This window comes from Ovis canadensis, chromosome 7 (genome assembly GCF_042477335.2).
Source record: "Ovis canadensis isolate MfBH-ARS-UI-01 breed Bighorn chromosome 7, ARS-UI_OviCan_v2, whole genome shotgun sequence".
Lineage (NCBI taxonomy): Eukaryota > Metazoa > Chordata > Mammalia > Artiodactyla > Bovidae > Ovis > Ovis canadensis.
Genome location: NC_091251.1, coordinates 56,920,872 through 56,935,778, shown reverse-complemented (window position 1 = coordinate 56,935,778; position 14,907 = coordinate 56,920,872). Strand labels below are relative to the sequence as shown.

Here is a 14,907-nt window from a genome sequence, read left to right as displayed (position 1 = left end):
AAAGAATGAATGTTGAAGTAAATTGCTAGGTTAGATATAAAATCAATTAATGTCCTGCAGGGCAGTAAAACCATAGCCCTCGGAGTATGCTGGACAGCTATTATCTCTACCAAATAAAGTCCTACAATTTTACCTGTAACTTCATGGAATTTGAGTCCTAATCAGTAGTAAACAGCAGGTCACACAATGGTATTATAATTAAATATCTTTGGGATATTCATTGTATCAATATAATGTGTTTCATTATACATTGAAAGGGCTTATAGTCACTTTATTTCCAGTGTTGGCTGATTTTTCTTAGCAATAAGAAAGGCTGATTGTAACATATTGATTAGGCAAGACCGATATAGTAGGGATCAGATCTTGGAAGAGTTTAGTATCTTGAACTAAGACACTTGAATTCGCCTCAACAAGTGTTTATTGAGCATATACTGTGTGCCAGGCGGTCGATTTATTATAATCCTGAGTGTTGGCTGTGCTGTCCCTCTCATGCCCCTAGGAGGCTGCCTAGTGGTTCTCAGGTAGTTGTCTCAGGGAGTCACCTGGGAAGTTACCTTCCTCAAACAGACATGCTCTTTGGTCCTTCTGTCCACACCTCAATGTAGATGTCTCTGCTTGGAGAACATGTGTATTTTGAAAAAGTTGTTCTCAGGTGATTCTTACATCCCTTCCCTTTTAAAATCACTGTTATGTTTATAGGGCTGAAAAAATTGAATAAGTACACAGCAAGCAAAATTGTAATCAATATTTTAAAAGTTTTCATACCCTGTTTGCCTACCTCATCCCTATAATAAATACTCAAAGTAATTAATATCCTGATTATACCCTCAGCTAGAATTACATGCAGTTATAATTTTAGAATTATATTTAATGTAACAGGCATTAATTTGGGAAGAATTGGGCTTAGTCTTCCGAACTGTATCCTTAGGCTTTGCCTCTCACTAAATAAACTGAAAGAGCTGTCATTTATAGTACCTTATGATCTGTATGGTAAAGACATGTGATTCAAAGAATTAGACTTAGAAAATATTTTTAATGAGACAATAGATTGTCCTTAACTTGTCAGAGACTATGGCAGAAAGGACTAAGTAATGAAGGAGAGATGTGTTTAACTTGTGGTTAAACTGTTTGAGTTGAGTCAACAGTGACAGCAGCTGCTGTGGACATGCGTTCGGATTCCTTGCCGTGTAACCTTAATTAGGCAGCCATTTTGTGTAAATGCACTCACAAAGCGGGGATTTGTGATCTCCGTGCACCTAAGCAGCCATGGAATTTATAACTTAATCACAGGATGTGTTATTACAGATTAGGGGAGAAACTGGGAAATAACATGATACAATTGGTATATTGTGTATTTTTCTTTTTATTAGTGTGCCGGTCCAACAAAAGCCCCTGGGTCTGTCTGACTTGTTCAAGTGTCCACTGTGGAAGGTAGGTGACACGCTTATTGTTACTTAACTGCCCAGCTTGCTTGTTTTCAGTTTACCTTTGAGCTTTGGTCGGAGTTCCATCGATTTGGATTTATTTAGCACCATTGTTTAATCATGGTGTGTACATACTTCGCTGTAGGGCTTCCCTCTCCTGACAGAACCCCTTTGCTCAGCGGTGGAACTGAGGAAACGCTAGTGGCTGGGGTGGGGGCCCCTTTCTGTCGATACTCAGAAGAATGTGATGACCCGGACAGTCTTCTAGAAGATTTGATGGGCATGGAGCCAGTTTTGTCTCCCCTGTCACCTACCTCATCCCTGCCTCTACTGACCTTTGAATCAAATCCCAGATCCCATATCATTCCTCTGAAAACAAAACAGATAAAGGAATTCCCTTGACAATGGTCTCACTGTGAAGTTCATTATTAACGGTGTCTAAGAGGTACCAAATATTTCACTGTTCCATTAGGACATTTTTGCTTTCTAGGGACTTAACACTCCCAAGCCTGGTTCAAGCCTAAGCTTTCCCTCCTAGTTCTTGGCTTCAAAATGATGTTACTTAAATATCAACTATTGTAGTAACTCTTTCTTCTAACACAAACTCAAATAAGTATCAGACTTGGTGTGCCGAGTAGTAGGCACTTTATTTCTATGGCTCTTTTAGCTTAGAAAATCTGCTTTGAATTTACTTCAGAAGTTAGTAGCTTAGCAGCAAGGGGATGGGAAATCATACTAAGTCCTACAGTCTGAAATTTATATTGTGTTTATGTGGGTGGCTTCCCCATTATTATTTGTAAACACTCAATGCATGAAGAGAGCATCTTCATTCAGTTAATGTTTGATTTTTCATATTTTCAGTCTGGAATTGAGTATTTTTTTTTTCCATGTACACGTAAGAGTGCTTTTGGAAAATGTTAACTGCATATCTTAATTGTGGTTGTTGTGGTTTTGAAATCTCTAGGATTTGGGGAACCTGAAAATACTTTGTACAGATAACATTAAAAAAAAAAAAAAAAGAAGAGAAGTAGAAGCACTTAAATTCTGCACTTGAAGAGACAGATTCCTCTCCTAGATTTTGAGAGGTGAGAATTATAATGCAATAAAATTTATATAGTTCTGTCCTCCAGTTGCCTCCTAGTGCTCTACAACCAAAATCTGGAAGGTCATAAGTCAACAAAAAGACCTGACAAACTCTCAAAAATTAGAGAGATTAAGGTTCTTAATAGCAAGCAACACTTAGTTCTCTAAGTAAGTATTAGAAGAATAAATGGAAAAATTTCTAGGCTCTGTAGGTAGTATGTTTCCAGTTGCAATCAATCTTAGGTTTAGAAATTTGGCATAGTTTCAGAGAAATATGATCAAGTAGATTACATAGATAATGAGAGTACCTTGCATTTGAATCTTCATTTTATACAGTTGATTGGCTATTTTTCTTTTATCATATAATCCTGGGTGTTGACTGCCAAGAATTCTGATTTTTTTAGTAATTTAGATCTCTTGTCTATAGGGGAGTCTTAAATTGAATATTCTTTGAGCTAGGAAATATAGTTTATCGGTAGCATATTTGAGTTATATATCTTATTGGCCATTACGACACCGTACCATTTAAGTTATTTTTCCAGTTTTTGTATTGTTAAAAAATCTGTGATGCTGTATAATGACACTTTTCCTTTTTTAGACCAAACTATCTGGTTAAAATCTAAAACTGGATGAGGGAAATGTTTATTTTTATAGTAGTTTATACATGACTGTTAACTTCTGATATGTATTTGAATATTAGCCAAAACATTGCTAATCTTAATGTCCTCTTTAGTACACTTCTTACTTTATCACTGAAATTTATTATAGCAACCATGAAAACATCTAGTACATTTAGAGGCTCCAGTATGGTTAGTAAAGAACTGTATACTCTGTTCAGATGATCAGTTTTCAAAGACTTGAAAGTGGTAATGCCTTTATTATTGTTCCATATTGACTTTTATGGGATTCTGAGGGTACTCATAAATATTACTGTTGTTTTTCATGGCACAGTACAAAAACATGTAAGCATAGGCTATTGAGCTGATTAGATACTGAACCTATAGGGTTCCTTGGAAGTTATCTTTTAGTTAAATATTGGATGTTTTCTAATCTGTCCAGTGTGTTATCTTGAAGTGTGTTTAATGTGATGACTTTCTAAGCAGTCACGTTATTGAGATTCTGAATGGATAGTAAGTAAGCATATAAAGGAAAATACAAGTAAAATAAAACTGACATTCATTCATTCATTCATGCATGCATGCATGCCTTCTGAGCCATGGATTATAATAATAATCACCAGCAGCAGCAGCCCATAGGGTATAAGTACTATTATCTCAGTTTTATAGATGAGAAACAGAAGTAGAGAGGTGAAGTAACTCGCCCAAGCTTACCAGACCAGCATGTGACAAAGCCTACTTTTAAACCTAGGCTGTCTAATTTTTGAATTTATACTCTAAATTATTTATATTTTAAAATTCATTTTAGTCCACTTTTGTGAACAGAAGACCCTACACACAAGTCTTTACTATGTTTATTATAGTGAAAAAAAATGGGAGGAAGCATGATCACATTGACATTAGTAGTGCCTCTGATGCCTCTAGTTTTCCTGGGGTAGAGAGGCTGGGCTTGGTACTTGATCCTCCCTCTGCTGTACTTAGTCGCTCAGTCGTGTCTGGCTCTTTGTAACCCCCATGGACTGTAGCCCACCAGGCTCCCCTGTCCATGGGATTCTCCAGGAAAGAATACTGGAGTGGGTTGCCATGCCCTCCTCTAGGGGATCTTCCCGACCCAGAAATCAAACCCAGGTCTCCCGCTTTGCAGGCAGATTGTTTACTGTCTGAGCCACCAGGGAAGCCCGTGATCCTCCCTGCTTACCAAAAACTATCCTACTTTCTCCAAGGTAAGTGTTGCTCCTGTACAATTAAGGAACCTTATGAGAATGTCACCTTAACTCTGAGCAGATTTTGTTACTACACAAGCAACAATTGTTTTGCCTCTTCTTAGTTTACAGTTAGTCCTTACCGTCTATAAACTGGCTGTTCGCTAGTAACTGGAAAGTTTTTGCTTTATGAAGGTCTTTAAGTAGTAGTCAGTTATGGCATTATATTGTACAGTGTTTAGGTGAAGGTATAGATGAAACTTTATTTAAATTTCATTTTGCTTTTTGTGATAAAATGATTGGTTAAATCTGAGTTGGAAAGTGTTAGAAAATTTTTATGACTATAGTCAACCTTTGATTATCTTTGTCCATGTAGTAAGAAATAACAGTTTATATAAGCTTGAGATGATTTGTGTTTTGTTAGGATTTCTTTTAAACAAGCCCTATTTCCATGTTAGTGGAGTGATTATTCAGGCATTCAAATAAAAGATCTGAAGCCATATTGATGAGAAAGAGATGGGAGATTATCCTGTTTCCATGTCTGACTCTCATGTTTTATATTAAGCAGAAACCCAAGCAGAGCTTGTGGCCCTGTGGACAGTGATTGAGTAATTCAGTTTACAAAGCTTGTCTTTGATAATAGCCTGAGTTGGGGGGCTAGCAGCCTGAGAAAAGCTTAAAAAAGGAAAAGGCTAGCAAAAGAATCAGCAAAGGAGTTGATAGGTGGTATTAAAACTGATTTAAATAGATAGCGCCTTTCCTTGCCTAGCCCAGTCTTCTGTATAATTAAAAGTTGATTGTATGTTTGCAAAAAAGGAGCATGTTTTAAGAACTCAGCTTAATGAATCACCAAGTGATGAATGCTCTTATAGGATTGAATGTACTTTATTAGGAATTCTTTCTCATTCTTATTTGATTACCATCTAATTTTATGATCATCTCCTGCTACTTTAACTTCCAAAGCAGTATTTAGATTAAAATATATTTTCATTTGATTTTTGGAAGGTATGTGAATGGCCATGCAAAAAAACATTATGAAGATGCACAAATACCCTTAACCAACCATAAGAAATCAGAAAGGCAAGAAAAAGCACAGCACACGGTGTGTATGGATTGCAGTAGCTACAGTACATACTGGTAAGTATTAATATTTTCTGAAAATGATCTTCCTTTACTATGTGTGAACAAGTGTTTGCTTGTCTCCTGGCTCTTTCCCCTCCCCTAGTCTCTAAGCCAGTGGGGGCTGCCAGCACTGCCCTCTGGACCTGTGGGGATGCGCGGAGGGCTGGGGCTGTCAGGACTGCCTATCCTTGATCATTCAGATGTAAGCTTGCATGGCGCTTCCCACTTCTTGGCTGCCTCTTCTTCCCATCCTACTGAGCTTTAGGGAAACGAAAGGTAACTGTTGTTGTTCATTATGATTTCTTTTCTTTTTCTTGTTTTGTTTTTAATTAAAGAATAACATGATAGAAATCCATGTTCCTACTGTTCCAGTTTACATCTTGTTACATAATCTTAAAATCTTCACTTCTTTGTTTAAAAAATTATTTTGACAGTCTCTCCTGTCTAAACACAGTTGACTCTCCTCCTCTTCTCTGTAGGTAAATGTTAAGAATTTAACGTGTAGTCTTTTAGGCTAATTCCTTTTAAAAGTATGTTTTCTTTTTATGTATTTGGCTGCATTGGGGTTAGTTTCCCTGCAGTGTGTGGGATCTTGGTTCTCCAACCAGGGATTGAACCCGAGTCCCCAGCATAGGTAGGCAGATTCTTAACCACTGGACCGCCAGGGAAGTCCTCAGGCTAATTTTTTTTTTTAAAGTATCACATCCTGTAAAAGGATATTGGAGGCCTTATTCTCTCTTTGTGATACACTATACATGTCTGTTTCATATAAATGACAATAAAGTGAGAATTTTTCTGACTACTTAGAGCAGGTTATTTAGGTTACAAGTGATATTTAACAATCCACATCCATTTGGTATGCTCAGTTAGTGTATTTTACAGTTTTACTTTGGTGTGAAGCAAATCTCTTACCTTGACTAGTAAATTGTGAATAAATCTTTATTGTTTTTAATCATTTTACTGAATTTGAAAGGTTTTGACATTGAAAGAAGCCCTTTGGTTTTTGTTTTTGCCATACAGCCCTTGAATGCTGTGTGGCAAAAACAATACATGAAGGCAATACTGGGCAGGAATGGGGATTTAAGGTCCAAATACTGCTTTTGATTCACACTTTCTCCTGAAGTTGTATGCTTTCTGTATCATTGGTTGACTATTGTATTGTAGAAAGGTATCCATCAAAAGGCAGGGAGAAAAGGTCCATGGCTTCCCAAGTTTACATTTTTACAAGTTTACGGTTATAATGCTGTGGCTGCTGAATAAACCATATTAAGATTTAGTCCTCCAGATCGCTACTGTTTCAGTGATTCTTTGTGTGGACGATGTCCAGACCTGAGAGACAAGCTAGAAGCAGGCAAAAACATCAGTAAAAGTGAAAATCTTGTGAAGATTTTCTGAACCTAGTGCTCAGTTTATTGTTGTTTAATCTCATGAAACACTCCTTCCTACAAAAATTAAGCATTGGCCAAGGTGTTAATGTATTTTCATTAGATTTTCCCCCTTTCCCTCAGGACACTTATATACTAGAATGACGCAACCGTCTAACTGACAGAACTGTGTGTTTCTATAAAGTTGTGAGTATTTCTCCTTCAACGGCAGGAATTAAGATCATTCTTGAGGTATCTGGCTCTAAGTCGTCATTGTAGGTTGTGTCAATCTGTATGCACCAGATGTTGAGAACTTTCATTCTTCTTGATAGTTAGCAATGTTCATGAGATGCTTAATGGGAAAGTTTGGAAATACAGTTGAGTCTCTGTGTACAGTGGGTTTTGTTGCTATTAGTAAGATTATGAAGGAATAGTAACTCTTGAAGAAATTTAAAGAATTATCTTAGAATTTTCTTAATGGAGTAGAATTCCAGTTGTAGGTCTCTTTAAAAATAATAGACTATGTACTTTAACATCTTTGTATATTGCATTTTGGAGGAATACCTTTATTAACTTGGACTGGACTTTAATTTGCTTTCATTTCATCTAGGGTACTAAAGTACAAGTCATTTCATGACTGAATTGGAATTAAGTGGTAGATCTTGAACCTTGGGGAATATACACCATGGCAGGGGCTTCTTGGCCAACTGCCAGTCTTTTGTGTGAGGTTATACAGAGCTGCAAGTGTGTGGACACCCAGAGCTTCTGAAATGCAGGAAGGGAGCTGCAGCTGGTCACATAACCGTCTCATTTGTGGGTTTAGAACAAAATGCTAGGGAATCATCCTGCAGTTTTATACTGACAGCCTAAAAGGAATCTGTGATAGTGGTAAGCTGGTGGAGCTGTAGTTCAGCATTTCTCCCACACCTCTCAATGATTAAGAAACAAAAAAGGATTTCTTTTTTTCTGTATGGGGTGTGTGTGTGTACGTGTGAGTATTTTCCAGTGCACCTTAGTAATTTTGCTTTAGTTTGTAGATTTTCCTTGTATATACGTTTCTTTTGGTTAGACTGATTGGTTTGCTTCAGAGATAAAATATTGGTGTATTAGGTTTAACCTATTTGATTATTAGTTATTATTTTGACTGTAGCTAATGTTAAGGCTCCTTTTCCATGTGCTTTGTCCTCTGAAGAAGTTGAAACCTGCTCTAAGGGCTGCAGTTCTTCTATCGTTTCTTCCCCTTTCCATGAGTCCCTGCCCTGTCCTGTTTTTGCATATCCTTTATGAACTTATTACTGAACTGTCTGCACGCCCCTCCCCCACCCCCAAGCTCCAATTGTAGCTGGATATAATCTCTCCTAAGTTCACAGTCCCTGGGATACTTGTAATTTCCTGCTGCATGTTAGTTATTTGTAAATGTCCTTGGGGACTTCAGGAACCGTTTGTCAGATCTGTGTATCGTCCGCAGTACTCAGTGTCTGGTGCTGAGTAGGCAGTAGATGTTAGAAAGATTTGACTTTTGTTAGCTATTTTCCAAAAGTGGTGAAGGTTATACCAAAATGATACTGCTGTACCCTCTCGATCCTCTTGGAGGACTGAGGAGCTGCAGAACACTTTTCCTGAAGAAGAGCCAAATCACAGCATATGTGAGCTATTCCACTGACTTCCTGAGAGGGACAGTCTTGCAGAGCAGGTCCTTTCGCTTCCTGTATAAACAGCACACCCAGAAGAAGCAGGCGTCAAGGAGGCAGAACAACATAAAGTGGGTCATGATCTCAAAAGAAGGAAGCCAGTACCAGAAGGGATCATTTTGGCTTGACACAAACCCACTCTTTCAGGAGACAAATGAAAATTTTAATAAAAATGAAAATCTCCAGATTTTCACTCAAGGGCAGGCGTTCAGATTTTTGTGTGTAGTGTTTCCTCTCCTCCCACTTCAGATTCTCTCCCGTAGTCACTGCAGATGGAACTGTATGTGGTACATATTATTGTGTCAAAAAGAAGCAAAAATTAACTTTAGGAACTTTTATTTGACTTTTTTTCCTCTTGTATTTTAGATAGAATTCATTAAGAAACATTGTCAAATCTCCAGAATATACAAGCAGCTCCTGTAGCTCAATGTCAGAAAAACAAACAACCCAATCAAAAAATGGGCAGAAGACCCAAACAGACACCTCTCCAAAGAAGACATACAGATAGCCAACAAACACATGAAAAGATGCTCAACATCTCTCATAACCAGACATTTACAGTTAATAGATTTAAAATGTTGAACAAGTCATTGTTGGCATCTGACATAGTCTTGTCAGCTTATCAACAAAACTGAATTTCTGAGGATTCAGAAGTATGAAAGGAATAGTGAAACTAAATTACTGGAATTTTTCCTTCCTGGCAAAGTAATTAATGTTTTAAAGCACTGTTTCAAACAAAGAAATACTATGAAATGTGAGTCGATTCACTTGTCTAGAAAAAAGACGTGTATTTTAGATTTTAAACACCCGTAACAAATAGCAGTTTTAATGAAAACTTACAAAAGTAAAGCTTTTATTTGTGGGCTTAAATGTATGCTGAATCATTTTCAAAGGCAGTTGTGATTAAAAAGATCTTTTGTTGGCTATCCTTATAAACGTTTTGGACACAGATTTTCAGTGTTGTAAAGATTAGAGAACAGGAAGAATTTTGTTTATTTAAAAACAGTATTTTGAGGTTTTATTACAACCTAGATGTCCATCAGCAGATGAATGGATAAGAAAGCTGTGGTACATATACATAATGGAATATTACTCAGCCGTTAAAAAGAATTCATTTGAATCAGTTCTGATGAGATGGATGAAACTGGAGCTGATTATACAGAGTGAAGTAAGCCAGAAAGAAAAACACCAATACAGTATACTAACACATATATATGGAATTTAGAAAGATGGCAATGACGACCCTGTATGCAAGACAGCAAAAAAGACACAGCTGTGTATAATGGACTTTTGGACTCAGAGGGAGAGGGAGAGGGTGGGATGATTTGGGAGAATGGCATTCTAACATGTATACTATCATGTAAGAATTGAATCGCCAGTCTATGTCTGACGCAGGATACAGCATGCTTGGGGCTGGTGCATGGGGATGACCCAGAGAGATGTTATGGGGGTGGGAGGTGGGAGGGGGGTTCATGTTTGGGAACACATGTAAGAATTAAAGATTTTAAAATTAAAAAAATAAAAAACTAAAAATAAATAAATAAATAAAAATTAAAAAAATAAAAAGAAAAAGAAACTTTAACTCATAGTCTGAAAACAAAAGGCTCTTAATAAGCTAGTACTTGTCTGCTTTTAACAAAGGGAATGGGTTTTCTCTGCAGGTATTCTAGTTTTCCAAAATTGGTTTAGTTGATGGCAGTACATTAGAATTGAATAAAAGAGAATTTAAAAATAAACTTGGTTTCTAAAGGAGTGCTTTGGATTTAACTTATTTTGGTTTGAAATAGATGAAGTCATTGGAATATCAGCTTTGCTTGGTTTGTGGTTTGCTCTCTGTAACTATATCTGTCATTATAATAAAGCTGGAGGTCAGAGTTTGCTCTAGACATCACATTATGGTATCTGTTACACAAGGGATGACACATAATTTAAAACTTAGTGATCGATTTGTCATTGCTCTTTCTTGAGGGGTCCTTTTTGCATAAAAGTTTTTATTTTCTTTGTATTAGTATTATACACAGCTTACTATATAATGATTGCTGTATAGCCAGTAGATTAAAGGACTTGTTTCTTTACTGTTGCTTAAAAACAAAAATCAGGTTCATTTGTATGATGACTTCCTCTTGTTTCACGAGAGTGAAGGTGGGTTTGGTCTGGGAGGTTTGTTAGTATTTCAAGAGTATGATGTGCAGCCTTGTGGCTTAGGTAGCTTCAATAGCACTGCCGACAGGAATGGAGAGAGCTGTAGGATTTTAAAGCTGAGAAAGAGAGTTTTCTTTGTTTTGAGTCTGACATCTGTGTCATATAATATGGTAGCAGTTGAACAGTTAAAAGTGGCTGGTGGGACTGAGGAGCTGAATGTTCTGTTTCATTGTAATGTTTAAATTGCAGCATGTATCTGGTAGCTGCTGTGTCGGATAGTGCAGCCTCAGACTATTAAAATTTAACATTGAGTATACTAATATTATGAAACTTTCAAAACCATAAGACAAAAATCTGATAGAAACTCCAGAAAGAGAATGTCAGTTGTAAATAAGGATAACTTAAAGCCAGTCTAACCCAGGAAGATGTGTCAAAAAGAAAAATATGTAATTACTGAGTCAGTTTCACAAGTCTGCCAACACATTCATTTTTAAAGGAAATCCCAGATTATTGTACCATTAGAAGCAAAGGTACATTTATAAATAAACAATTTCTGATTCTTAAAAACTAATAACATTGAAATAAAAGGAAACTATTAAAATAGGATGGTCCCCCCAAAAGAAAGCAAGCATCATATGCAAATTGATGAAATACTAAAGCTGTTTCCATTAAAATCAGAAACAAGACAGATACTTCCAGTCATTACTTACATCATCACCACTGTTATTAAACATTACTTTTGCAGTTCTAGTCATTGAAATAAGACAGAATAAGTAAATAATTGGTATAAATTTGGAAAAAAAGAACAAATTATTTCTGCTTTCAAATTGTTTAATGCCCAGAGAACTCAAGGAGACTTTAGTAGAAAACGAGTGGAACTAATAATTAATTTTGAAATGGTCAGTTCAGTTCAGTCACTCAGTTGTGTCCGACTCTTTGCGACCCCATGAACCGCAGCATGCCAGGCCTCCCTGTCCATCACCAACTCCCAGAGTCCATCCAAACCCATGTCCATTGAGTCGGTGATGCCATCCAACCACCTCATCCTCTGTCGTCCCCTTCTCCTCCTGCCCTCAATTTTCCCAGCATCAGGGTCTTTTCAAATGAGTCAGCTCTTTGCATCAGGTGGCGAAAGGATTGGAGTTTCAGCTTCAACATTAGGCTTTCCAGTGAACACCCAGGACTGAGCTCCTTTGTGATACATGATAAATATACAAAAACTAACAGGTTTCTCTTTATTAGTTAAAAATGGAAATGATGAACAAAAAAGCATTCAACATAGGACAAAAATTACAAACTAAATCTAGGAATAAGTGTATTAATGAAAGACACCAAAGCAAAGCGATAGATCCTTTTTGAAGAAGATTTGGCATTACGAGCAGTTCCTTTCCCCCTTAAGGTTTTGCCTTCAAAAATTTTCCCTGGAGACAGGAACTGATAAACATGATAATCCTCGAATATAATGTGAACAACATCCCGAAAAATCAGAATAGCGGATATGTTGCTTTTATTCAACAAGTAAATATTCATTGAGAACTAACCAGCTCTATGTTAGGAGTCTAGTTGTTAGTGCAGTGGTCTCTAAAACAATGTCCTGGAACATATGGGAAGAAAATATCAGAACTTCTGAAAAAATCATAGGCAAATATTTTAATATACCTACTGCCAGCTGTCCGTGGACTAGATGGTTCTGTCGTGAGCTACACAGAATGTCCTGAATCAGCTGCATGTGTGGTGGCCTCACCCTTGTTCACTTTTATTAGCCTTGTGCAGTATGCTGCTGTGTTTTTTGTCTGCTCAGTTACATGGATTTACTTTATGTTACCAAAAATCAACCCTCATCAAGTGGATAAACATTTGGACGGATTTTTACGAGGAAAAAAAATCCTTCAAGATGAAAACAGTAATGATAATAACACAAATACTGGTGAAAAAGGAAAAGGCAAGCTGATATACTACACTCCTACTTTGATCTCATCAAACACATTACAGAATAAAAATGTTGACTACCTAAATAATGGAGAAGGCGATGGCACCCCACTCCAGTACTCTTGCCTGGAAAATCCCATGGATGGAGGAGCCTGGTGGGCTACAGTCCATGGGGTCGCTAAAAGTTGGACACAACTGAGCGACTTCACTTTCACTTTTCACTTTCATGCACTGGAGAAGGAAATGGCAACCCACTCCAGTGTTCTTGCCTGGAGAATCCCAAGGACAGGGGAGCCTGGTGGGCTGCCGTCTATGGGGTTGCACAGAGTCAGACACGACTAAAGTGACCTAAATAAAAACACAGACTAATCAGATTTGATTAGGACTTCCCCTGTGGCTCAGTGGTTAAGAATCTGCCTGCAATACAGGAGACTCGGGTTTCATCCCTGGGTTGGGACGATCCCCTGGAGAAGGAAATGGCAACCCACTCCAGTATTCTTGCCTGGAGAATTCCATGGACAGAGGAGCCTTTCAGGCTACTGTCCATGAGGTCGCAAAGAGTCGGACACAGCTGAGAGACTAACACTTTTCCCCTTCACTTTCAATCAGATGTGATAAATCGGACAAAAAGTTTATGAGACTGGATGAGATACGAATTTATATCCATTATCATTAATGTCAAACCTCATCCTAGGTATAGATTGTACTGTGAGATACTGGTTTAACAAAAGTATTAAAGATATGAATAGCAAGACATTTTAAAATTTTCTTTTATCTCTAGCTCATTCTTCTAAAAATTTTTTATACTGTACATATATTAAGTTAGATTTCCTTACATTTCTAATTAGGACAGCCATGTGTAAGTGTGTTGTGGGTGGTGGATACTCAGTTTTGTGGCTAATTTTTAAATCTCATTAGAAGCCATTGCAAATAATTTGGAAGATTTTGCCTTAATGGACCTGTGTTTTGCCTTTATAATTAGAGGGGGCATGAGGTACAAGGTGAAAATAGGAAGGAAACAAGTGTTTCTAAAACTAGAATTTTTAAAAGGAGGTAAACCATATTAAATTTTAGGATGAGAAAATGATTGAGCCATGCTGCATGTTTTAATTTTTGGAGAATGGGGAAATAAAGTACAGATGGGGATGACCAAGTAAGGAATATTTTTTGCCATTAAACAGTGAATGGTGTTCCACATGGAAATGAGGGAGGGTAAGGGGGTTGTTGATGTGTGAAATGAAAGCTGAAATCTAAGCGTAAAGAAGGTAACACTGAAGTGAAAAGGGAAGATTGCGAGGGAAAGATGAGAGAGAAGAAAATTTAGATAAAATCGACATTGCAGGACTATTAAATACTACAGCTTAATTCAGCTGCAGCTATTTATGGACTTGACTGTAATTGTACTTAGATAGGGCAGGGACAAATATTATATGAAAGGAAATAGCCAAAGTATAGGATAAACTATTAGTTGAGATGGAGGAGGAAAAAGGTGGGTTTGGGGGTTGGTTATAGAAATAAAAATAGAAAAGGATTAGGCATGATTTTAAATACTAGAAATTAGAAAAAAAATCTGAAAATGTATGCGTAAGAAATCAGTGTAATGAAGAAATTGGACAATTTTGTTATTCAATCATGTCCAACTCTTTGCGACCCCACGGACTACAGCATGCCAGGCCTCCCTGTCCATCACCAACTCCCAGGGTTTACTCAGACTCATGTCCATTGAGTCGGTGATGCCATCCAACCATCTCATCCTCTGTCATCCCCTTCCCCTCCCGCCTTCAATCTTTCCCAGCATCAGGGTCTTTTCCAGTGAGTGAGTTCTTCGCATCAGGTGGCCAGAGTTTTGGAGTTTCAGCTTCAGCATCAGTCCTTCCAATGAATATTCAGGACTGATTTCCTTTAGAATGGTCTTGTTGGATCTCCTTGCAGTCCAAGGGACTCTCAAGAATCTTCTCCAACACCACAGTTCAAAAGCATCATTTCTTCAGTGCTCAGCTTTCTTTATAGTCCAACTCTCACATCCATACTTGGCTACTGGAGAAATCATAGGTTTGACTAGACAGACCTTTGTTAGCAAAGTAATGTCTCTGCTTTTTAATATGCTGTCTAGGTTGGTCATAACTTTTCTTCCAAGCGTCTTTTAATTTCATGGCTGCAGTCACAGTTTCAGTGATTTTGGAGCCCCCAAAATAGTCTGTCACTGTTTCCATTGCTTCCCCATCTATTTGCCATGAAGTGATTTTTTTTTTTTGCCTTTTTTTTGTATTAGAGTAGCAGAATTTGAAATTAGTTGTTATCCATTTTTTACCCAATTATTTAATAGTGTAAAT

The 14,907-nt window shown here is 37.3% G+C and overlaps 1 protein-coding gene across 6 annotated transcripts in view; it reads left to right on the top strand.

Annotated features, from left to right (window-relative positions):
- USP3 (ubiquitin specific peptidase 3) overlaps positions 1-14,907 on the top strand; it is a 101,062-nt gene that overhangs the window by 26,373 nt on the left and 59,782 nt on the right. For 4 of the 6 annotated variants that reach the window (XM_069596217.1, XM_069596218.1, XM_069596219.1 and 1 more), the window contains exons 2-3: positions 1,371-1,431; positions 5,332-5,463. In XM_069596217.1, the coding sequence (XP_069452318.1) occupies positions 1,371-1,431; positions 5,332-5,463 (193 nt within the window). Of the gene's footprint in view, positions 1-1,370; positions 1,432-2,388; positions 2,510-4,268; positions 4,348-5,331; positions 5,464-14,907 lie in introns of those variants that run through there. The other 2 variants (XM_069596222.1, XM_069596223.1) reach the window with 2 other exon arrangements.